We start from the raw sequence: 26,134 nt of genomic DNA on the forward strand, positions 1-26,134 counted from the left end.
TTAAGAAGTCTTGAGTTAGCAGACTTCAAAGATTCATGTGTGAGAAATATTTGCATTGCAGCTTCCAATCGGCCAGGTACTAGAGAAAGTAATGGTAATGGTCTTGCTGTAGTTCTGTGATGTAACGTCTCAAAGACAACAGATGATGACGTAATAGGAGTAGGTATGTCAATGTCTACCAATATCTACTTCAGGTTCCCTCAATAGGAGGGCAAGACTGAGTGGAAGAGCTCTTTCATTTTTAGGTCCCACCCTTTGGAACAAACTACCTCTCACCCTCAGACAGTGTACCGATCACTTAGACCTTTCTGTTCTGATTCCATCTCTGTCTTCAATTGGCGAGCATCTCACCTGTACCTGTAGGGCGAACAAAGCGCAGAGCTACTCCTTCGGGAGTCGAGTCCAGCGCTATATAAGCCTATAAATAAAATAAAAAATGTTTAGTTTTGCTGCTCATCTTATTAGTACCTTGTTAAATGTGAGAAGATCATCTATTTGAGAGACTCTCGCTGAAGGTGTATCTGTCAGGGTAGGTGAAAAACCTTTGCCGATGACCAAGTAGTGGTTGTCCAAGATGGAAATCTTCTTCTCTGCCAAGATCTTGACCTCCTTTTTGATCTTCTCAAATGTCTGAATATTGATCAGATTTGTTATGTTCTCCTAGATCTAGTCCTAGAGCTAGGTGATCTTGGATTCCTAGAACTTTGTGGAGATCCTTGTAGCAAAGTCGAGAGTTGCAGACTTCTCAGGGGGACCTGTGGGAGTAGTAGGTGGCGTAGTATCAGGAGATGGGCCCGAAGAGAAGTGTGCTATCATTATTATTCTGGTTTTGGACTTGTAGAATTTGATGAGAACTGTTGACATGAGATGTATTGGTGGGAAATGCGTAAAGAAATTCCCTAAACAGTCTATCAAAAGGGCTTTCCCTTTTGACCCTGGTTGTGTAATTGTGGCATTGTTTGTTGTTTGAGTCTGCAATCAAATCTATTTGTGGATAGCCCCAATCTTGAAAAACGTCTGGCAATACCTTCTGGTGTAGAACCCAGTTGTGGTTTTCTTGAAATACTCAGCTGAGTGAATTTGCTTGTACATTCCGAACACCTAGAAGGTGCACAGCTGTTATCGTTAGATTCCTGGCTATTAGCCAGATAAACAGCCTTCAATTCTTGAAGATTGAAATTATAATTATTTTCTTCATCTTACCTTATGCCTTGGGTTTTTGCAAGAGTCCCGTATGAGCTCCCCATCCCTGAAAAGATGTGTCTTATCAATGTTTGAATTGGAAGATTAATCATCAGGAAAGAAATTGGATTGCGTACTGTGAGAGGGTCCGTTTCTTTTCCCAGTGGTCCGATAACAGATTCCACTGATCCTCTAGGCATTGTTACAAGGGCCTCATGTGAAGTCTTGCATGTGGGACCAAAAAAATGCAAGACTTCATCAAACCCAGGAGGGATGAGATCTGTCTTGCCCATGAATGAGACTGTGACACTTCAGACTGATTGATGAGGATAAGGATACACATTTGCAGACTGAGTATCCGGTATCGCGCCATGGTATTTTACTTCATGTACTGGGTAAACTGTAGACTTTGAGACTTACTCGAAGACCCAAATTGGTTACTGGTTTGAGACAATCTTGGAAATGCTCCCATGTCTTTATTGTGGCTATGCCTTTTATTAGCCAGTGTGGTAAAATACTTCAGTTGGGTTGAGATCTAGCCCTTGATGAACAAGTTACTAACCTTCTGTAACGATATATCTGTAAGAAACATAGGTTAGTTATGGATTCCGTACCTTAGAATTACCCCCAGGCATCAGACTGGTTCTGGAAAGTTTTTTCGTCAGCAGTACCTCTGCGCGTCGGAAAGTGGAGTCTGTTGGCTCCGCGTCCGTCGTTGGCGTCGTGGTCACCGGGATGATGTTGCGTTAGCTACTTAGATGATGCCCTTGCGCACGGACGTCAGTTCTGTACACAACTTTCCGCGCCAGAAACGCAGAGCCATGCAAGACACTGACCACTGGTGCACAAAACTAAGGCACTGAAAGGATGTCCTTAACCTTAGAAATCAGTTCACAGAACGGGGAGGATGGGAGTGGCGGTAAGGAATCTATAACTAACCTAGGTTTCTTACAGATATATTGTTACTGAAGGTAAGTAACTTGTTCATCTGATAGAAACAGTTAGTTATAGATTCCTTACCTTAGAATAGATACTCCAGCAAGCGCAACCAAGGAGGTGGGTCTGCGAACCAAGTTCACCCCAGGAAGTCCTGGAGGACAGAAGGGCCAAAGAAGCAATCCCTATGGACTTGGCTGTCCATGCAGTAGTGTTTTGTAAACGTCTGCAGCAATGCCCAAGTAGCCGCCTGACGGATGTAATTAAGAGGGACACCTCGTCCCAAAACAGTAGTGGCTGCTGTCGCCCCGGTGGAATGGGCACGTAGCCCCACTAGAGTCTCTTTTTTGCTAAAGTATAGCAGGCTTTAATACACAAAACAACCCATCTGGAGATGGTCCACTTGTGTACGGCCGGATATTTCTTGGCGCCCACGTACCCAACAAGATCTGGTCATCCACCCGAAACTGTTTGGTGCGATCCAGATTGAAAGAAAGCGCACGTTTTGGATCCAGATGGTGGAGCCTCTCTTCCTTCTTCGAAGGATTGGAGGCGGAAAGAAGGTGGGCAAAGTGATGGTTTGCCTAATATGAAAGGAGGTGACCACCTTGGGAAGAAAGGATGGACGAGTTCTTAGGACAACCTTGACAGGATGTACAGCCCGAAAAGGAGGCTTGGTAGAAAGAACCTGGAGCTCACTCACTCTTCTGGCAGATGTGATGCCTACCAGGAATGCAGTCTTAAGAGTTAAGAGTCTGAGAGGACAGTTGTGATGCGGCTCTAAGGGAGCGCACATCAAATAGGTCAAGACCGAATTCAAGCCCCACTGAGGCATTACGAGGGGGATAGGAGGAAAGAGATGAGTAATGCCTTTTAATAAACTATTTACAACCGGGGATTTGCAGAGAGAAGGCTGATCAGGAAGCCTAAGAAAAGCAGAAATGGCCGAGAGAAAGCCCTTGATAGTGCCCAGAGCAGAGCCCTGCTGGGCCAAAGAAAGGAGGAACAAGAGAACCTCATAAAACGGGGCATAAAGTGGTACTACAGCCTTTGCTGCGCACCATGCCACAAATTGGTTCCATCGGCAGACGTATACCGTCTCAGTGGAGGGACGCCTGGCTGCTAAGATTACATCACAGACTTCGGGGGGCAAGTCAAATGACGTCAACTGCTGCCGCTCAATCTCCACACAAGGAGGAAGAGGCTGGACAGGTTCGGGTGGAGACCCAGCTACTGTGACAGAAGATCCTCCCGAAGAGGCAGTCTGATCGGAAGATTGATAGCCATGTTGAGCAGCTCGGGATACCAGACTCTTTGTGCCCAATCCGGCACCACAAGAATGACTTGCGGTACAAAAGGGGGTGGTGATGGACGGAGCATCCGAACCAATCAAACACTCACACCCAGTCAAAAGATCTGGGTTTAATCCATCACCGTTCTTTAGCCCACTCTGCCACCCCACATCAGACATGGCTATATGCAAATCAGTCTGACCCTGTGCCTCATGGGAACAGTCCAGCCCGAACTGCCAAGACATGCCTTCCCTGGACCAGAAACAAGCTTCCGAGGACCGGTTTCTGGCATTACAGCCGTAATCAGCCCGGCTTGCTTGAATCCAGTGGCAAAGTGAGCAAGAGACTCACGTCTGAGCATACCCTGCCACACTTATGGCAGCCAAAAGTGGTACAAAAGGGGGTGGTGATGGACGGAGCATCCGAACCAATCAAACACTCACACCCAGTCAAAAGATCTGGGTTTAATCCATCACCGTTCTTTAGCCCACTCTGCCACCCCTAGTTCAGACATGTCTATATGAATGACTTGGGCCTGGTCGTGCTTGAGCTTCTTCAGCACTCAGGGCAGAAGTGGTATAAGCGGAAAGGCGTATAAACGACCGCAACCCCACTCGCAACGAAATGCATTGCCCATGAGTGCCGCCTTAGAAATTCCAACGTGCAAAATTGCTAACATTGCGCGTTCTTTTGGTGGCGAATAGATATAACCAAGGCTCTCCTCACTGCGGAAAGAGACTTTGCATCACCTCAGAGTGAAGACGCCATTCGTGATCCATCATGCACCTGCGGCTGAGTTTGTCCGCCATGGCGTTCAGAGAACCTGCCAGGTTTTGAACCACTAGGGATATGCCCTGATGTTCCAGCTATGTCCAGAGGTGGGGGTCCTCATGACAGAGTCCACGACCCCACTCAGAGGGAAGGAATGTTTGAGTGCCAGACAGATCACCTGAAGCTCCAGAAGCTTGATGTGGAGCCCGGACTCCGCCAGAGACCAGAGGCCTCTGATCTCCGCCTCTCCCATGTGGCCCCCCATCCCAGAAAGGATGCGTCTGTCACCACTGCATGTCCTGGTTGGGGAAGGGAGAGGGATTTGTCAAATTCCCAATGCTGGTTAGTGAGCCACCACTGCAATTGTTGTGCAGTGCCCTCCGAGATCTGGATGCAATCGGACAGATTCCCCTGATGCTGCGCCCACAGGAACTTCAGGTCCCACTGAAGAGCCCGCATATGCCACCTGGCATGATCGATCATCAGGATGCAGGAGGCCATGAGGCCCAGCAGCCTCAGGGTCATCCCAAGCGAAACCCGGGACAGAGGCTGGAATCATAGCCCGAATATCCCAGACTTGCTGTTCGGGAGAATAAACCCGAAACTGCGTAGAGTCCAGAACCACTCCGATGAAGAGGAGCTTCTGAGAGGGGGTCAGGTGTGACTTTGGCATGTTGATGGAGAACCCTGGCGAGTGCAGGAGGTCAAGCGTAGTCTGGAGGTGGGAGACGACAGCCTGGGGCGAGCCCGCATTCAACAGCCAGTTGTCCAGATAGGGGAAGATTGGAACCCCCGATTTGCGCAGATGAGCTGCGACCACCGCCATCACTTTCGTGAACACCCGAGGGGCGCTGGTTAGGCCAAAGGGGAGCATGGTAAACTGGATGTGCTTGTGGCCTACCATGAACCGCAGGTGACTCAGGTGGGCCGGCAGCACGGGGATATGAAAGTAAAAGTCCTGCAAGTCCAACGCAACCATCCAGTCTCCAGGGTCTAGGGCAGACAAGACCTGAGCGAGAGTCAACATCTTGAACTTCTCCTTCCTGAGGAAGTGGTTGAAGTTTCTGAGGTCCAAGATAGGACGCAGACCCTTGTCCTTCTTGGGTACCAGAAAGCAGTGGGAATAGCAACCACAACCTACTTCTGGGGCAGGAACGCGCTCGATGGCCCCCTTGCCCAAGAGAGCCGTGACTTCCTGTTGGTGAAGGCTCAGATGACCCTCCGACATACAATGGTACTCAGTTGGCATGGCTGAGGGAGTAGCCTTGAAGGGGAAGGTGTAGCCCCTTCGGACTATCTGCAAAACCCACCTGTCCAACATGATGGTGCACCAGTGGGGGAGGTGATGGTGGATCCTACCGCCCACTGGCTATTGATGGGCTTGAAATGTCGGACTAGGAAGGTTTGGAATCAGAAGCAGAGGGGGGTTGGTGGACTGGCCCGCTCGCTGGCCCCCAAACCACGGCGAGCCGGTGTCTGGCACACCATCAAAAGATGCCGTTGAGACACTCCACGTTAAAGCATTCTCCACAAAGTCGCCGTCAACAACACATCGACTCTCGCCATTGAAAACATTGTCGAAAGACATCAGACATTATACGTTGAAACCTACGTCATCCTTACCAATTCCATTATCTACCATTAAATCAAGACATCACTCTACATCTCCTCTTATAGTGTCTGACTGGATCTTCCTCTATGACAGTCCCTGGAGCAAGAAAAAGACATGCAGCCTGATTTTATCTCTGTCCTTGAGAGTTCTTCCGGAAAACATGCGACAGTGTGTACATGTGTCAGGGCGATGATCTTCAAGAAGGCAAATAATGCAGACAGAGTCAGGATCTCTCTGAGCCTTCTTATTTCCACAGGAAGGACACTTCACAAAAAGTGAAAGCATTCCGACAACAACATAATCTATTTCCTGCCATAACAAAATGTAATTGCACTCTAGGTGCTGAAAATGTTGAATGACTCAAATAAAAGGTTATGAAAAGATTTTTCAATATTTTTGGGCCAAAAAGGCAGAGTGTTAGTGCCCCAGGATCCTACCTCCAGGAGACGTAAAAATGAACTGATCTGTCACTGATGAGGCACGATGGGATACAGAATGTAATGTGACCTCCTAAAGGGACAGTGTCATTTTTTCTTCACTACGCTTAGCACGGAAGCCTACTGGCTAACAATGTCTCATATTCCCTTTCCTTTTCAAAAAGGTTATGAAATCTGGCAATTTTTAGACTTTTTTGCAAACATGTATATAAGGTACTATGGTACAGCGTTTATATACACATATTTATAATGTTTAAAGTGCTACAGGGTCCCAGTGCGTGGGCAGCACTACTCGTGCTTATGACTATTAATGAGGATCCACTGGAAGGTAAGAATAGATAGTGCTCATGATTATCAACCAAGATCACATGGAGAACAGCACCAAGAATTCACGAGCTGTCACCTGCCACACTTACTTTCCTGTTACACCCTAATATAAATATTTTAATCCTTGCACACACTCACCTGTGGTCAAAATCTGTTCGTTATCCTTCATATCCCAACGTTCCTCCTTTCGCTGTGCACCACTCACTATGACATAATCACAGTTGGCAGGATCAGTTTGCATCTCAATGTGATTTACACAGAGGTGGCATTTCATGCGAAACCTGTCCCACAAAAGAAAGGCAGAGAGGAAGGTCAGCTGGCAGTTGGCACACTGGCATTGCTGCATTTATATATCTAAAAATCTATCCGCCATGTTGTTTTCCCACACACAAGACTCTTACCATCACCTCCTCTAACCATACCATGTTTGCTAGCCTGTTGACATAGAACCGGGAAACCCCAAGTGGGTAGTTTTTTTGCGATATAAGCGTGTTAACTGTCAGCTAGTTTTGCTTGTGCAATGATCCATTTACCTCAGAATAAACATATTGCTGAGCAAAACAGGTAACCCAGCTGAACTGAATCAATTTTATGCTGCCACTGCCTTGTAGTGGTATAAAACAGAAGTGCTCCTCATCTCGAATAAAAATGAAAACCACCAAATAGTAGAATGGCTCAAAGACTTAAACGCCCTTAATGTTCCTATTGTGCCAACAGACTCTGTAAAATCCCTAGGGATTACTCTCGACCCCAAACTGGACATGAAAAAACACATCTCAAAAACGGCCAAAGGTGCGTTCCTTAACCTGAAACTTCTCTACAAATTAAAACCCTTCCTCCCCCCGAAAGATCTGAAACAGGCCACTCAGGCACTGGTGCTCTCCAGAATTGACTATGGCATCGCAGCTCTGACTGGAACAGCCAAATCTCACCTGGGACCTCTGACCACTACCCTCAACGCCGCAGCAAGAATGGTCACAGGAACAAAGAAATACGAGCACATCTCACTAGCACTCAAGGATCTGAAGTGGCTCCCTATTGACCAACGAGCCAACTTCCGTACAGTTTGCCTCACACACAAAGCCCTGCAAACAGGCAAACCAGAACCAGAATATCTGGCCACCAAACTCAAAAGGGCCGGTCAGCCTAGGAACCTCAGAAGCTCCAACACACTCCTACTCATCCCTCTGAAATCACAGAAACACAAAACCTCAAATAAATCCTTTGCAGGTAATGCTCCTAGGATCTGGAACTCCACCCCCCCCCCCATATCAGAATGACCGCCTCCTTCCCGAAATTCAAGATGCTACTCAAAGCCCTCTTCCTTGAGTTCTCTGGATCGTAACAAGAACCCTTGTTCTGACTGTGAAAGACCACTATCTCTATGATCCCAGAGCCGGTTGATTCGCTCCCGATCTCCGTCCTGTAGTGCGCTCATGTTGTTACTGTGTAGACTTTTACTTCCGGTCTGTGCTCCTTGTTCTTGTTTACCGTCCACACTGTCTTTTTGGTGCTTATTTGTATTTGCTGTGAACCGCTCTGATACCCTCGGGTCTAGCTAGCAGTATACAAAACTTCAATAAATAAAGTATGGGTTAAACACAGAAGCAAGCTATAGTAACAAACCTCCATTTTCCGACCTTCAGTCGGTGGATTAAATGGCCACAATCTGAGTTGGAGGCCTCAAGATGAAAGTGGATTCACAACTAGGGCAGAATGCACTTTGAATGTAGACTATGCCAATAATTAACATCATTTTAGGCTGCCTTAAAAGGGGTGTAAAATAGTCATGTGGCTATGTACTTCTAGTAACTGTCATTCAGGATTCAGGATCACTATATCACATCAACAGAAAGGGTGCAGCGGCCTGAGTGCTTCACAAACACAAACACACTCTGCAGGCTCCTGTCATAAGAATCTCTCTAACAGAGGCCCTCAACTCTGGCCGGTGGAATGTGGGTGAGGAATCTCAGGACACCCCCGCGCCGCACCGCCACCAGCTGTTGCGTGTGCAACTCGCCCCGCTGCTGCCCACAGCCTCGCTGAGCCTGCCTCGGCCCCCGCCGTATCTTCGTGTTGTGCTAATTTTCTTTTTGTCTCCTTTGTCTCTTTTTTGTCTCCCTGCAGCTTGCTAACCTATATTTTATTTCCCATTTACCGTTTTGATTATTTTTTCATTGCCTGTACTGTTCACTGTGTCTCTGCCCCCTGCCCGCCCCGCTCCCCGCCGCCGTGCTAGCGGCCACGCCCCCTTTTCCTTCTGTGCCCTCCTCGCCTCCCAGCTGCTCCTCCCTCCCTCCCACTTCACCATAAATGGCAACCGCGCGTACGTGCAGCGGTCACGCGCAGCGGGGGCGCCGATTGTGCGCCGAAGGCGCGTCAAAGGTAAGCCCGTCTGCGCCCGTCCGCGCCTGGACCGCGCCCAGCGCCAGAACCCCTGGCCCCCACCGACGCAAGACGACCCGACAGACCTACAACGCCGCCGCCCTCAACGCACTCAATGCCGGCCGGAACCCCGCCTGCTGCCGGGCCGCCCCGAAACGCTTCCACGGACCCTTCACCTGCACAACCTGCAAGTTCACCTGCCTCCGAACATGCACCGCGCCCGCCAAGCCAAACCCCAGCAGCGACGTCAAGTGCATCCTGCTCAACACCCGCTCAATCCACAGACACGCCGTCGAAATCTGGAACCTGCTCGACACTACATCACCAGACGTCGCCTTCCTCACTGAAACATGGATGAACGCCTCCTCAGCCCCCGACATCGCCATCGCCATACCGGTTGGATACAAGATCATCAGGAAGGACCGCGTCAACCAGACGGGAGGAGGCATCGCCATCGTCCACAAGAACACCATCCGCATCACGACCGACGTCGATGACACCTACACCGCCGCCGAACACCTCCATTTCCAGATCCACACCGACCCAAAGATGACCCTCAGAGGAACCCTCCTCTACAGACCCCCGGGACCTCGCACTCAATTCAGCGAAGACATCGCGGACTTCATCAGCCCAACCGCCCTCCCCTCCGCCGACTACATCCTCCTAGGGGACCTCAACTTCCACCTGGAGAACAACAAGGACCGCAACACCGTCACCCTGCTGGACAACCTCGCCAACCTCGGACTCAAGCAACTGGTCAACACCCCCACCCACTACGCCGGCCACACGCTCGACCCCGTCTTTTCATCCAGCAAGCACATCGCCTTCAGCCAATCCACCGGACTTCACTGGACCGACCACAGCTGCGTCCACTTCAGCGTCAGAAAAACCACCACCCACCACCACCCGCAACAGGTTCCTCACAGGAGCTGGAGCAAGATCACCGCCGACCAGCTCACCGCCTCCCTCAGCCAAAACCCACCTGCCAGCACACCGGACCCCAAACGAAGCAGCCCGCAACTTCACGCAATGGCTGACCGCCTGCGCCGACGACCTCGCACCACTGAAGAACCCCCCCAGCAAACCCAGAAGCAAGAAGGCCCCCTGGTTCACCGACGAACTCAAGGACTCCAAGAAGACCTGCCGCACCCTAGAAAAAGCCTGGCTCCTCGACCGGACCACTGACAACATGACCGCCCTCAAACACGCGACCCGCAAGCACCACCAGCTCATCCGCACCACCAAGAAGAAATCACTGAAGGATCGACTGGACAACAACGCCCACGACAGCAAGGAACTCTTCAGCATCGTCAAGGAGTTCTCCAACCCCAGAACCGGCAACAACGACATCACCCCTTCACAAGATCTCTGCGACTCCCTCGCCTCGTTCTTCCACCGCAAGATTGCCGACATCCACAACAGCTTCGGCACACCATCCTCGCACCCAACCGTCGAACCAACGCACCCCACTGCCACCCTCAGCACCTGGACCGCAGTAACCACCGAAGACACAGCCCGCACGATGAACACCATCCACTCTACATCTCCGACTGACCCCTGCCCCCACCACATCTTCAACAAGGCCGACTCCACCATCGCACCCCAACTCCGAGACGTCATCAACACCTCCTTCGACACCGCCACCTTCCCGGAGAGCTGGAAGCATGCCGAGCTCAGCGCCCTACTGAAGAAACCAACAGCGGACCCCACTGACCTCAAGAACTTCCGCCCCATCTCGCTCCTCCCTTTTCCTGCCAAAGTCATCGAGAAGATCGCCAACAGACAGCTGGCCACCTTCCTCGAGACGAATGGATCCCTCGACCCCTCGCAGTCCGGTTTCAGAGCCAACCACAGCACCGAGACCGCCCTCATCGCAGCCACCGACGACATCCGAGCCCTTCTCGACAACGGGGAAACAGCGGCACTCATCCTCCTGTACCTCTCCGCCGCGTTCGACACGGTCTGCCCCCGCACCCTAGTCCAGCGCCTCAGCAACACCGGCATCCAAGAGAAGGCACTGAAGTGGATCATCTCGTTCCTAGCTGGAAGAACACAGAGAGTCCGCCTCCCCCCGTTTCATTCCGAGGCCACCGAAGTCATCTGCGGCGTCCCGCAAGGATCATCACTCAGCCCCACCCTCTTCAACGTCTACATGAGACCCCTCGCAGCCATCGCACGCCAACACAACCTCAACATCATCTCCTATGCCGACGACACCCAGCTGATCCTCTCCCTCACCAGAGATCCTGACACCGCCAGAACCAGCCTCCACGAAGGGATGAAAGACGTCGCCGAGTGGATGAAGAACAGCCGCTTGAAACTGAACTCAGACAAGACGGAAGTCCTCATCCTTGGACCATCACCCTCCGCCTGGGACTACTCCTGGTGGCCCCCTGCCCTGGGCACCGCCCCCAAGCCGACAGACCACGCACGCAACCTGGGCTTCATCCTGGACTCCTCCCTCTCCATGACCAGACAAGTAAACGCCGTCTCCTCTTCATGCTTTCACACCCTCCGCATGCTCCGCAAGACCTTCCGATGGATCCCGATCGAAACTAGGAAGACGGTCACCCAGGCACTCATCACCAGCCGGCTGGACTACGGAAACACCCTCTACGCCGGAACCACAGCCAAGCTACAGAAAAGACTACAACGCATCCAGAACGCCTCCGCCCGACTCATCCTAGACATCCCTCGACGCAGCCACATCTCCGGCCACCTGAGAAACCTGCACTGGCTCCCCGTCAACAAGAGGATCACGTTCAGGCTCCTCACCCATGCACACAAGTCTCTCCACAACCTGGGCCCCAAGTACCTCAACGACCGCCTGACCTTCCACACGCCCACCCGCCAGCTACGATCCGCTAGCCTCGCCCTCGCCGCCGTACCACGCATCCGAAGAGCCACCGCCGGAGGCAGATCCTTCTCCTACCTGGCGGCCAAGACATGGAACTCCCTCCCCATCCACCTTCGGCTGACCCAGGACCACCTCGCCTTCAGGAGACAACTCAAGACCTGGCTGTTCGAGCAGAAGCGGCCCCCTTCCCCCAAGCGCCTTAAGACCCTTCTGGGTGAGTAGCGCGTTATACAAGTGATATGATTGATTGATTGATTGAATGCATCTGCCTTCGGTCCTCAATGAGTGGCATCCTTTAACCAACGAATTGTCAGAGCAGGAGCCGCAAATGCCGGTGTGTTGAGTCTGGCTACAAGATTCATTCATTTAGGAAAGATGACAAGGGACAGGAAGGGGAAATGCCATAACCCTATACCGGACGGGTGGTTTTACGAGAACCCTCAAAACTACAACAACTCACTGCACGGTTTCTGTGCATACATTCTTGAATGGAATTCACAGGTAATGCCCTTCACTATTTTGCATACCAATCCAATAGATGCCAGTTTGTTCATGTGGGTAACTCCAGATCCCAAAAGATTCATGTTTTTAGGAAAAGGCTTCAATACTACTATTCAAGCGCACATATTCTTGCATCTGGATGGTGGTAACGCTTTGGTGTTTGGACCCTCGATTCCACACTGGCTCTCACTGAGATCCCACATTCTACAGCAGGTCTCAACCAGGGCTGATTGAAATATAATCACATCACACCCATCCTGACGGAACTTCATTGGTTCATCTTGCCAGCCTGCACCATCTTCAAACCTAACGTCATCAATTACAAATCCATCTTGACCAGCCCCCGCTTATCTTGCGGACAAGATTGCCATTTCTGCTCACTTGTAACCAGACCACTATTAAACTAGAAACTAAGAAATGTAAAAAAGAAGAAAGAAGGCAGCAGGCCTTTTCCATCTATGCACCCAGGATCATTCTAGAGCAAAATTCCTGTATCCATACGAACCGACAAAACGTCTGCTCCAATTTAGGAAACAGTTTTAGACACACATTTTTAAAGAACACTACATCACAAAGCAGTAAGAATCCAATAACAATGCCATTCTCCTCTCACTTGCTGACTCTATTGCCTTTGATAACACTCCGCTGCCTATTTAGCTAGGTTTGCACTATACAAATATCACATGCAGACGTACAGACACACAAACAAAGCAACAGCACCACAATACCAAAACACAATGAACAGTATAATTACAAAGCATAAGGTAACAACTGATGTATGAGGATCACACGATTTCAAATAACAAAAGTAACACAATGTCATACAGTAAGGAGGAAAAACTCACTTTTTCACAAATGACGTTCAAAACAAATAATGGAGGTAAAGAGCACACACCCAAAGAAAGGGCTGCAATGCACAACTCCACTTTATGATCATTTTCTCCAACCACCAATGGAGGAACTTTGCTTGTTGAATACAAACACTCACCGAGTTTGACTAGAACACGGAACCCAAGTTCAGTAGTGGCACGCCTTATTTACTTTCTTTAGTTTAGGGGGTAAAAGAAAAAGTCTGTTTTAGTCTTGTCACAATTCCTAACAAACCCTATGTAAATGCAGACCATGGACCGACTGCACGGAAAGTACTGTATTTCCTGGGTGTCTGAAAGTCCATTGTTGCGTTTTAACATTCCTTGGTTCATATAGCACAACGAGCATTCCTGGTAGACGCTTTACACTGAAGTGATGCCTTCCCTTTCAATGCCGCTAATGCACCAGTTCTGTATGAGAACCTTACACTCATGGGCTGCAAGGTCACATGGAGAAAGTGTATGTGCATGCACTTCTGCATACATGTAATGCACTCGCCAGCGCAGCCACTGCCAGGCTCTACCACGGACCCCTGAACCGGGCTGGAGGAAGCCCTGCAATTAAATTGCATTAAACTGGTAACAAGTCAACGCTGTTATTTATAGGGTAATGTGATTGCACAGTCAAAAACGGAATGCTAAAATTCCTGTTAATTACAACCCGAACTTTACCTGTAGATGGGTGTTGTATAGTAATTGCCAACTTTCTTCTTCTCTGCGTTGTATCGCACACCTAAAAAACACGAACAAGAGAAGGAGTGTAGTGAAAGAAGCACTGCCAGAAAACAGACAGCGGGGAGCCCCATAAGCCCACCCTTTGTGGTAAATCTGTGAATCATAAACACTACTACATATTCCGGGGGCGCTTTAGCAGAAGGCTGGCTGAGCAGGTTTTATACTAGAGGATCGTATAACCATATAATCTAATGATGCACTGTTAACAGAGTCACGGTCAAATGAGTGATCGTGACAGATGAAAGGAACGCTGTCTGTGACTCCCCTTTTACTACATATCAGTAACCCCTAAGCTAGGCCATAGCTAGCCCTATGGGCAGGGTGGGGTGTAGGTAAAAGATAGGACATGTACCTTAAATGTGTGGCATGTCCTGGTAATGACAACCAGCCTATTTGGTTTCTCACTACTGCAAGGCTGCCCTCTCATAGGGATGCATTGGAGATTCCGTGATATGTACTTTAGTGGTGATTCCTGACATGAGAGGGCTAGCGTGCTCAAGTTTGTTAAGTTTGGAATAGTGGTGATAAATGCTGCGTATTGGCATTTGTGGATTTATTATCACTATTTTAGAAATGCTATAGAAGACATTTCTGTGTACTGTTTGTCTTTGTGCCTGCCTGTTGTGTATTGACTGTCTGGCCTTGGAGTGACAGGGGCCTGGGAGGTGTGGTGGCTCCAGAGAGTCTGGATGAGTCAGCGCTAGGCTGAATAGGCCTGGTCTGCATTTGGAGTGGTGGGAGGAGTAGCACCTGAACCTGAATAGAGCTGTGTATGCCTTCCACATGATGGCTTCGCCCCATTGTAGTGTGTCTGGGGCCAGGGCTTAAAATTACAGTGCTCCCCAGAACAGGTTTGGACTGAGCTCAGAGCCCTGGGCCAGGGGAGGACAAAGAAACCTACTGGTATAAGTACTGGGGCTGTGACCCCATGTGTGGTGCCTACTTGGAACTGAACGGACTTGGATTTGAAGAGCACTCTGCCAGGAGGAATCGCCCTGGGACCCAGTTGCTGCCTGACGGGGTGCACTGCATGAAGTGCGGGGTCCTGCATACCAGAAGCGCGTGGTCGGTGATTTTCAAGTTCTCCTCTAAGCCAAGAAATGGGATCTTCCTATGAACGTGGCAAGAGCAGCTGTGCCGCAAACCGGTAGTCCGGCAGAGAAAGCCTGAACATGGGCGGGGCTCCCTTGAAGAAAAGGAGAGCCCCGCATGTTCTCCGAGTCCGGGTGTGGGCGGGTCAAATGCTGTGAGAAGCTGGGCGGAGAAAGGCCCTCGCCGAAGGGAGACTTTCTGCTCCGTGCCTTGGCGGACCAGGAGGAGGGCCCGAACGGAGTGCTGAGAGTGCGGCCAGCATCTAGAGAAGGCAAAGACCAGGGCTGCTGCACCCGGCACAGCACCGTGAGCTCAGCAGTGCGTCACCTGGATACCAGAGGTGAGGCTGCCCACGTGAGCCATTCTTACAGCCGTCTACGAGGCCGCAGCATTGTAGGGCTGGGGTAGCTCATGTCTGGCAGAAACGGTGTGTGTGTTGCACCTCCGCTCCTTCAAATTCAAAGCATTGGGGCATTATTCATTTCAGAGACAGGGTGAGTTACACTCTCGCCTCCTTGCTTGTGGCATTGTGCCTGGAATGGGATGAGACCTTGACGGAGACCCCTGGGGACAAGAATTGCCACTTTCCAGGATATAGGCAGGCGCGTGGCCCGGAAGCCTGTACATAGGACACCAGGTACCCCAAAGGAGAGAGCAGGTGTCACGATGTGGGGGTGTTCAAGTAGCAGTGTGTGCACTGCTACAAGTGGGCTGTGGTGCACGATTGGATATCATTAGGGTGCACAAATGTATCTGGAACTTATGTTCCTATAGCCTCATCTGAGAGAAAGTGATTTGTGACTTATGTAATGCTAATGCTTGCATGTAAGAGGGGTTACATGGCCCAGGTTTGCACACTATGGGCCAGAGGTACGACCCTTTAATTTAGCGCCTCGCAATGAAATGTACAACAGTGTTATTAGACTGTTTTGCGATTCCCAATGGGGACGCAAATTGCGAGGCTCATTAATATTAATGAGCCTCTCGCAATTTGCGAGCCAACTGGGAATGCCAGGGGTGGTGGCCTGCTGGACTCAGCAGACCACCATGTCTGGAACTGTTTTTTAATAAAGTAGCTTTTTCTTTTTTTAAATGAAACGTTTTCGTCTCATTTATAAGCGCAGGCAGTGGTCCCTGAGACCGCTGCCTGCCATTAAAAAATATTTTTAGAAACAGTCACAAAGTGGATGGAATTGCGACTGCATTACTACCCTCTTGAAGAGAGTGATAATTTGCAATTGTTTTGCGACCGCATTTGCGGTCATAAAACATTCACACATAGCATTGCTGACGCAATTAGGGATGGAACGCCCATTCCTAATTGGGTCTCGCAATTCCTAAATTGCGACTCGCTATTTAGGAATTGTATATGGCCAACAGTGATTTTGCATGCACAAATGGGTTTGCAAACCCGTTTGCGCATGCAAAATCATGTCGTACATCTGGCCCTATGTACTGTGATAGTGATTTTATTAATGTGTGCACACTGCTAGTAGGTACTATAGTGCACTACTCATGATGTTTAGACATAATGTGTTGTGCTAAGTTCAGTCCTAGCCAGTAATTACTGGTTATCCTTACTGTAATGTGTTTTTACAGTGGCCTGATTGGCAAAAGGATTTGTATCATTTGTAAAGTCATGACATGTGCCTGGTGGTACAGTGTATAAGTGATTATGTTCTATTGTGTTCTTATGGATAATACAAAGGCTTATTTTTTTAGAACCTTGCGTGAAGTTTTTTGGGTGGTGAACCTAGTGTGTCGCTGCTGTGTGAGTGTGTTGCGCAAACGCTTTACACATTGCCTCTGGGATAAGCCTTACTGCTCTGCCAAGCTACCAAGGGGGTGAGCAGGGGTTCTCTTCAGCGCGTAACTCCCTTGCCCTGACTAGTGTGGTGGTTTCTGCCTGGCTTAAGCGAATGCCTTGGCAACCAGAAATCCCATTTCTAACAGTGAGAAATAGAAAATCGGAATAACAAAGAAGGCCAGAGCGTAAGAGTCAAGTGTGACACAAAGCATACATGTAATGGCCTCTTATTATCCACTGATAGGCTGAAAAAGGCATAAAGTACCACACTTACCCATGCCAATGTGATTCTTGCAGCCATCACACCAGATGTTATATGGCATCTCAAATCTGTAGGATAAAGAGAGATGTAACTCATGCTTGTTGTACCAGATCCAGATAACAGACTGCTGACTAGGATTCAGAGGTATTTGAAGACAGCACCTGCTAGCATGACCAGCAACCAAGGCAGGGTCATCATATCATATCGTTAATAGTATTATATTTATAGTTTGCAGAATAACAGGCAAAAAAAACTATTGTGCAAGGTCTGAAGCCTATTCCTTATGCAAGGGACTCCTTTTATAAGGGATAATGAAATCATCCTTTCCATTTACCACACATGGTAAGTATATGTAAGGTAAGTATAATTTAATATGTACATGTTTTTAAAGAACACTTTTTTCCTGTTTTGTGGGAAACCCTTTATCCCCACACAGCCCTGAACCCTGAAATTACCATTACATTCCTTTAGCACTATTCACCCCTAAATTTACTCTTAGCTCCCTTTACCACTACCCACCCCTGAACCCTAAAAGTACCTCCCTTTACCTATTGTTATTTAAAATACACACACAAAGACACATACCTTACCTGTGCTTCCGATGGTTAAAGGCATGCACTGTTACGGCATGTGTCATTAATGCATCTGTATAGTAGAGGATGCGTAGTAGAGGATGCGTAGTAAAGGCGAGAGTGGAAAAGACTTTGTGGGAAGGTATATTGCCACTCTGGGTAACATTGAATAATATCTATCTCCCGGAGGTATTCGCTGGCTGCCTTATGTTGGAGGATTAATTTAGAAATTAGGCTAACTGTAAACCTAGAACACCGGTCTAACAAATATATTGCAAAAGAGGGGACATTTGGTTAAAGACCATCTACACTAGGGCTTCCCTGCTCAGACGTGAATTCCAACACCGAGTTGCCTAACATAATGCAAAATGGACAATACAATTTGAATAATGAGCACCATTACAAGTCTGTAGATCAACTTGTAATTTATTTGAGGTGTGAGAGGTTATTTTCTCAATTAGTCATAGACGTTTAAGTTAAATAATATACAGTCATAAAATTCTACATTTAAGAAATTAAAGTGACAGACCTGCCTCATATAACATGCACGAAGAGTGTCACTGTCAAAATAAAGGTTTGACATCAGTTTCGGAAATCTTGAAATTCTTGTTGACTCCTCAGGGCTAAAGTTAGTAAAAATACCCTTAAAACTTTGGTACCAGAAAATATTTTCCATTTTAGTGTACACTTGGCCAGAAGATCGATCTGAAGCTACATTTTCAGTAATAACACTACGGCTGATATTATTAGGTAGGTACTATATTTATTTACTTTTTTATGTAAGGATTTTAAATTGGACAGTGTCAGTACAAAAAACATTTTTAATCAGATGGATTAATTTGTTTACCTTCACTGCTGGTATAGAAGAAATGTTCTAAATTTGAATCAGTCACTCAAAGAACGATTACAAACACTCATACTAAACACTGTAGACTAAAGGCCTGCTGACATGGTTTCCTAATGACACATTCAGGATACCAGTAAAGGAAACAGGTGACTTCATCCATAACATGAACCGAACATTGACTGATGTTGTAAATAATGTTACTCATTCTCTCAGGGGAGCACAGAAAAGCTCGGACACTGCCACCATGAAGATAGAGGAAAAGGCCTTTCTTTTTGTGTACCTGAAGTGAGTGTAGGAATGACATCTTACCTGATGATAAGAATGCCCTGAGAGAGCTTGCGTGCTCTCTCACGGAGAGGGTGACTGTTCTTATATCTGTTGAGAGATCCATGCTGTAAAAATAAATACAGATATATTACTTCCAAGAACATACAACACAATCACGTGACTTGATAGATATACACACACACACACACACACACACACACACACACACAGTGCTTGCTCAGATTAGTGCCTCAGGCCCGCATGACGCGAATGACTGAGACGGACACCAGGAGATTGGGTGCAGTAACTGGCCACAAGCACGTGCACCTGGGCCCTTTTATTGGCGGGGCACGTCACTCATGACAACCGTGATTAATGGGTGTGGGGGTGCATGTGTGTCCAGCCCTCAAGGGAGAGGCTGGGAGTACAGCTTCCTGCTGAACAGTAGAACGTGTCCAGCAGGACACAACATTCCTCCCCAACTTTATTGAGGAACAAACAAAACGTTAGTCCAACCTGTGCGGACAAAACAAACAGTTAACCAAACACCACATGGTCCATCAGTCTTCTGTGTCAGGTGGCAGGAAGACGTCAGACATGAGCTGGTGACTTTGCTTGCAGCAGGACCATCTCGGCGGGCACCCGTAGTTTAACCTGAGGGGTTAAAGAAACGACCCCTGGCTTGGAGACGTCCGCTGCATATCGTCAGTTCACTGATGACGACATGTCTAGCTGTCTTGCATGGGTTCCACTTTGCTGACGTCGGTGATGGTCTGTGGTAAGTTCTAACAGTTCCTTATAGTGGGATGCGTCATGAACATGGATGGAGTCCATGGTGAGAATTCAGAGGTATTGCCGGATCGACTTTCTCTGTTGAACTGCTTGGCTGTAACTGGTAACCTATTGGTGGGGCAATGTCTCTTCTCGCTCTCCCGCCTGGGGAGGCCCGTTGTCGGGGATGCTGCGGGACTGCAGGAGGGCTGCGGTGTGGTCGCTTGTGTGCCAACTGGGGGCAGCTGCAGGACCGCCGAGGAGCCGTTACTTAGTCGCAGGCACAACCCGCACGAGTGGATGAGTCGTGGCCAAGACTTGCTCTCGCTGCCGCGTTTCAGGTGTAGGCCAGGTTCACAGGTAGCTTCTGATTTCTTTGGTCGGCTGGTGTGGCAACGGTGTAGGACTCCAGTCCATCTGTACTCTGGTAATGGTGTTTGACGCATGTGCTGAAGGCTAGCGTGATGGCGGTTGCCAGCCATGTGGTGAGTCAGGATGACAGATGGTGGTGACTTGCTGGGAGAGTCGGGTGTCATGAGGGACCAAGCAGCCCAGTGTCTCTGCCTGGCTGAGGTTGATCTTCGGTGGCGGCTTGCCAAGTAGAGTGTACAAATCCTGTCTTGCCTGTCTTGGGGCTACTGCCGACTCCATTTTGAGGCGGTGCGTGGGCGGACACTCAGTGCTGATCTTCACCCGTGGCATCTGCAAACAGGAGCATGGATGCCGTTTGACTTAGACTGCTGACACTCTGGGTCGGACGGTCGTCTGGGTTATGTTCGGTTCCCCCGTGAGGCTGTATCCAGGGACGCTGATTGACGCTCACCTGGGGAAGCGTTGTGATGAGACTCGGTTTGCGCTTGCTGCGACTTATGTTCGGTTCTCCCATGAGGCTGTATCCAGGGAAGTCCATCCGCCTTGGTGGCTGTCTGGCATGTCAGGATGTGCTCTTGGCTTGCTGTGTGAGTCCTCGGTCTTCTCCCTTTGGTGGTCTGTTCAGCCCACCTGTGTTCATCCGGTTCTCAGTGTGACAGGCCTGTCACTCTTTTCTTTCTTCGAGGCGGCGCTGTTGTGGCACCGGCTTCTGCCTTTCTTCCGGTGTGCTCGTCCGGACTGGTCACTTTGCATGACGGGCTCCTTGTTTGCTGCGCGATGTGACATCCGCTGGTTGTCGGAGCATCTCTTGCTGTGGCGGCTTGCCACGTGCAGTGTGCAAATCCTCTTTTGCCTATCTTGGGTCACCGACGACTACATCATGAGGCAGTGTGAGGGAAGGTTGTCTTCGGCCCACTGCGGGGCTTCGCTGGGGCCATAGAGGTGTAGAAACTCTCTTTGCTGTCTCCAGCATCACTTCTTCTCTTTGGAGAGGTCTCTCTCTTTTGGGCATTTGCTTGTGCTGACGAGCTTCTGGGAGTTGTGTCGCACTTCTCAAACTTCTCGCTCTTGGATCTTCTGTAGGGTGTCGTCTTCTGGGGCTTGGCGTGCCCCTTTACCTAGCTTACGGTGATCTCCGTTCATTCCTGGGGTGTGTGTTTGTGGGTTTCTCGTTTGTGACCTGGTGTGGTCATTGCAGGAGAGAGTCATGTGGCTGTGGCTGCAGGTGACCACTGGAGAGTATCCTGTGCACTTCTAGCTGTCTCGGTTTTCCACTGCAGCGGAGGCTGTCACTTGATACTTGCTAGGTGGCAAAACTACTGTGTGCCCTGCAGGAATGTTCATTAGGATGCCACAGCAGTCGTTTCTTGCAGGCCACGTCACAGCAGCTCTCTTTTACCAGGGGCTGTGAGTGTTGGCATCACAGGCCTTGTTGTGGGTCGCTCTGCATGAATTGCTTCTGGCGAGGTCATGGGGGTGCATCATGAGCTTGCTAGCACCAGAGCGTGAGTCAAATGGTCATCAGCCTTCCTGCAGTGGTGACATATGGCCACCAGGGGCCTGCAGTGCAACTCTGGCCTGTCTTTGCTTAGTGTGCCTGAGTGCTGTGATCCTAGTTGTATTGGTGGCAGCAGTGAGGGCCGATAGGTATCACTTATGTAGGGGTACAACCTGTGTCGCACCCCATCATGGTTACATGTCTCTGTACCTCTTTTCTTTACTATGCTAACCGCCTCGCAGCGTGCCGAGGGTGCCGGTGTGGTGAAGAGGGCAGCGAGGTGGCGATGTTGACGGTGGTCCTTGCAGGCCGTGTGAGCCGGGCCGGTGAAGTTTGTTGGGCTGTCTCAGGAAAAGATCCCTTTCACTTTTTAGGTCGAGGACCGAAGGCTGCGCTTGCGCAGTCTCCGGGAGGAGATTTAATGATTTGGAGTGACTTTCAGTATGGGGGCTTGAACCCGCCTCTCTCCTCCATTGGCTGGCTTCCTAAACGGAGGCCAGCCATTGGAGGAGAGAGGAGTCACTCCAATAAAGCCCCGTCTCTTTCAAATTCGGGGGCGTGTTTTGGCGTTCTTTCGCCCTGTGACGTCATCCGTCACTCACAACGCCAAAAACACGCCCCCGAATCCGAAATTTTCGGATGCTTGCGGCTGCCATTTTTTTCTTGTTTTGCACCGTGCACCAGTTTCACTCCAAACGAACGAAAACAACCACGCGTTTTAATGTTTCGGGCCAGATCATAAACACCTATTTCTCCTTATAAATAAATCTGATTTTAGAAGACTCCGTGCAAGGGGCGCGCGCACGCCAAGGTGTGGTGGCCTTTTCCGCCCTGCCAATCAAGTTATTCAGGAATGATCCAGAGTGCTCGCGCCGAGCCCACGCGCCGGGACTCGCCCGCCTCGCGCCACCGAAACTCCACGCGCCGCCTCCGCCCAGTGCCGAGGCCACCCTGTCCCTCCCGCACACGCCGTACCCGGAAAGTCCTCACAAGAGAGTGAGCTATTCTTTCCACTTGCTCATCAGTCTCAGAAAGTATTTTGTTTTGGGAAATTCACGTTTATTTCCCCTTATTTGTACAGCGCCTCCTCCCTGCGCGTCTGCTTCGAGGCACGTAGCCCAATACAATTGATATATACAGCACGTGGGTGGCATGGGGTGTGATATTTCTTTCTGGCAGTAAATCCACATTTCGGGCACAGGATTCGAAGGCGTGCAGGAAGTGGGAACCTAGACGGGCAGGCACTCCTTATCCCAGAGCAGCACCTGTTTGCTAAGGAGCAGGGGGCGGTTCAAGCTCTTTAAAAGTATTGCGGCCCTGCTGAGCAGTGCAGGTCCTCCCCTGTTCAAATTAGGGACTCGGTCCCTGCTCATTCAAAGCACTGCCAAAAAGCGATAACATATGCACTAGCGCTGCAAGTGTGCACTTGGGCACTAGCCGGAGCAAGGAAAATGGGGCCTGATAGCTGATCATGCAGTAAAGTACACCAATAATCGTGTTCACTAGACCCCCTTAGACTCCCCCCCTACCATCGCGCCGTCGGCACCATTGATAACGATTCCCCTCAATAGAGTAAAAATTGGGGTTCACTGGGCCCCTTTATTCTTTTGCCCCCCTCTCCCCAGTGCCACTGCACCTGATGCACCGTTGATAGCTATTCCCCTGAAAAAATGCAGGCTGTAAACGCAGATTAGAACTTGTGCACCTTTTGTTCAAATCAAATATGGCCTGTCCTCGTCATGCTTTGCATGTGACAATGGCCATTTTAAACGGAGCTATGCTGACTCACTTGCGCACCCGAAGATCCCATCAAAGCCACACGTGGTTTCTCAGCCCTTACGCAAATACGTTCTTGAAGGAAAATGAGCTGTTAATTGGTGAGGTTTACTCTGTTGTGCTTTCTCAGAAGGTGGTCTGCCAGGAACGCATCAGGAGGGGTGCATTATGGGATGCTTAGTAACCGGGTGAGATCAGGGGCAGTCCCTGGCACACGTTGAGACACACAGCACTGCTGCCATGTCATGTTGTGTTGGTCTCCATCCGGTGAGTAAGACCTACCGTGACAGCCACAATTGTTTGCTGCTTGCTTTACTCAGCACCCTGTGCAGGCGGTGGGGGCGTTTGTCAGTCACCCGGTGTATGTACAGAGTTCCCGCTGGGGGAGTGTTGGAACTAGTTAATCACGGAGTGCTTCCAAGTTCTCTCAAAGGCATTGCTTTTGGAGTGTGTCCAGTTCTCAGTATTGACTTTTTCTCATTATGTTGAGTTACTCGGTCCAAGTCAATGCGCACAAGTTTACTGACTACATTCCTGTTTTATCAGGCCTTGCACTTTCCACCTCTGCTCTGCACCGTTTGTAAATAAACTGCTGGGAAGTGTGCCCTGCTCACGTTGTGCTGGTTATGGATGCCTCCCTATGTTGGATGTACAGGCAGTGCCCTGCTCACGTTGTGCTGGTTATGGATGCCTCCCTAAGTTGGATGTACAGGCAGGGAAGGATGAGGCAGTGCACTGTCGGCTGCAGACCAAAACCCCCCTACCTGAGCACAGTATCTTTAGGGAACAATCCCCACAGCCAAGGCAGGACTGGCCATAGCGGGCACCAGGTGTTTCCCCGGTATGCCACTAGGGTGGGGGCCGGTTTTGGGCCCCTAGGGAGTAATTTTTGTCCTGCGAAATAAGGAACCATGCTAGCGAGCCATGGGAAGACCTCGGCATCCACTTGCACATGCATGTAATATAAACATTTTCAGATCCTTCACACCCATTTTAATCCACCAATTATGTGAATTGCTGAAACCGGAAATTACCTCACAAAGCAGTACATTCTCACAGATGATGGTATTAGTTTTGATGAATAACTTCCTTCTAAGACTCCCCACCTCCTGAACTCAGACGAACATTAGTAACAGGCACTGACGGAGGAAGGGCAACTGGGCCAAGTGGGGAAGACCTATGCTGAACACCTGCCCCCACAATCAGTGCTTAATTTGAAACTGGCACTAACTTGTCAACATCAGTGCTTGTGACAGTCTGCTGCAAGGTGGCGCTGTCTGCCTAATTTAGAGATTACCATAACAGGTAATTATTAATTCAATTAACATTAGAAATTTCTATTACCTGCTACTCAAGCCATTCTTGTAGCTTTGAAGGTCTAAAATAGTAAGAATTATCAGACTTGTCAGCACTGGCATTGGCAGGACTGTCAGGGGCAAAGTGTGGTGCAAGTTGCAGTGGCCTCCTGGCACTTAGAGGGCGCTCCTTGATCCCAGCTTTGTTGCAAAAGGATGGTGGCAGAACATTCACTTTCCTGAGAGGGGGGCAAGCAGCAGGAGTGCACCACAGACTCCAGTCAGTGTTCAAAAAGCTACATTCTTCTTACTGCCTTGTCTGGGGCGGGACCACAGACTTTCCCACGGGCGCACACTAGTTAGGTCGAGGACCGTAGGCTGCGCTTGCGCAGTCTTGGTCAGAGAATTAATGTCTCCTAGAGTGGGGCACTAGCCCGCCCCTCTTCTCCATTGGCTGGCTTCCTAAATGGAGGCCAGCCATTGGAGGAGAGGGGCGTCACTCCCATTAAGCCCCGTCTTTTCCCAATTCGGGGGCGTGTTTTTTGCGTTCTTTCTATCTGTGACGTCATCCGTCACTCAACAAAAAACACGTCCCCGAATCGCGAAAATGTCGGAGCTTTGCGGAGCCATTTTTTTTTTCTTGTTTACAGTTGACATCCGAAAAGACGTGCTAGGTCGGGGAAACAACGCAGTAATCTGGAGTGGCCGCCAGGACGGGTCGGAGCCGAGGAGAACGTTTGGCCGGGAGAGTCTTGCCTCCTCCCCACACTTCGTTTTTTCCCGCTTGGACTTGTTGACAGTATGGGTTTGAATGGATAATTCAACTGGAGTTGTCATCTCTCAGCTCGTTCCTGCGTCACTTTTATTCCCCCCTGTTAGTTTTGATTGTCTGGGATCTGGAATAGGGCTGCGCTTCAGCTGAGGATAAATAAACCGCCTGCGCCCCTCCTCGCCCATGGCGGCTCATTTCCGGGAGACCCTGGAGTGCTGAGGCCGGGGCCCGCGGAACGAGGAAGGAGCCCCCGCGCCTGCAGCCCGCGGCCAGCCGGCCCCCTGAGGCCAGACCCCCGGCTGGCCGAGGCTGATGGGGCTCACGGGCGCGCACACCCCTCCCCAGAGCAGAGGAGTGTGTCCAGTAACCGGCTCAACAGCACCACACTCAAGGATGCGCAGCTGAAGGACTTGCTGGGGAAAGGTACGTGGCTAGCTTCTTCTCCTGTTCTTCGCCTCTTTCCCGTTACAGCTTGCAGCTGCTCTTGGCTTGTGCTGTGTGTAATTTGCAGTATTGTATTGCGCTTTAAAAATTGCTAATTGCTCAAATAAGGTAATATCATCAGTGGTGTGTCTGATGTCTGTAGTAGAGCAGAATGAATGTGTTAGAACCAGCGATTCTGTGTTTCTTAACTGTCATTTTCATGTTGTTCTGCCTACTTTTCCCACTGTCTCCAATGTTTTTCCTGTATCTGACTTCACTACGCTGTACACGCCTGTGTGTGCCCTGTAAGGTTTATACAAGCAAGCAAAACCGCGGTACTCTTTTTCACCAGTGTTCTGTTTTTCTTCGAATCACCAGAGCCTGTTGTAGCTCAACCCAAGTTTGACTATTGTGTGCAACCTTCCGTTTCATCAGTTCATGCTCTTTATCCCCATCTCTCAGTTTCACCATTTTAG

The 26,134-nt window shown here is 49.7% G+C and overlaps 1 protein-coding gene across 1 annotated transcript in view; it reads right to left on the reverse strand.

Annotated features, from left to right (window-relative positions):
• LOC144806663 (putative splicing factor YJU2B) overlaps positions 1 to 26,134 on the reverse strand; it is a gene marked incomplete at its 3' end in the record, with an annotated part of 177,337 nt that overhangs the window by 134,690 nt on the left and 16,513 nt on the right. The window contains exons 4-7 of the mRNA XM_078672983.1: positions 18,794 to 18,876; positions 17,078 to 17,133; positions 13,842 to 13,902; positions 6,696 to 6,838 (exon numbers count right to left, since the gene is read on the reverse strand). Coding sequence (XP_078529109.1) covers positions 6,696 to 6,838; positions 13,842 to 13,902; positions 17,078 to 17,133; positions 18,794 to 18,876 — 343 coding nt within the window. The remainder of the gene's footprint in view (positions 1 to 6,695; positions 6,839 to 13,841; positions 13,903 to 17,077; positions 17,134 to 18,793; positions 18,877 to 26,134) is intronic.

Source organism: Lissotriton helveticus, unplaced genomic scaffold, assembly GCF_964261635.1.
Source record: "Lissotriton helveticus unplaced genomic scaffold, aLisHel1.1 SCAFFOLD_390, whole genome shotgun sequence".
In the NCBI taxonomy this organism is placed as follows: domain Eukaryota; kingdom Metazoa; phylum Chordata; class Amphibia; order Caudata; family Salamandridae; genus Lissotriton; species Lissotriton helveticus.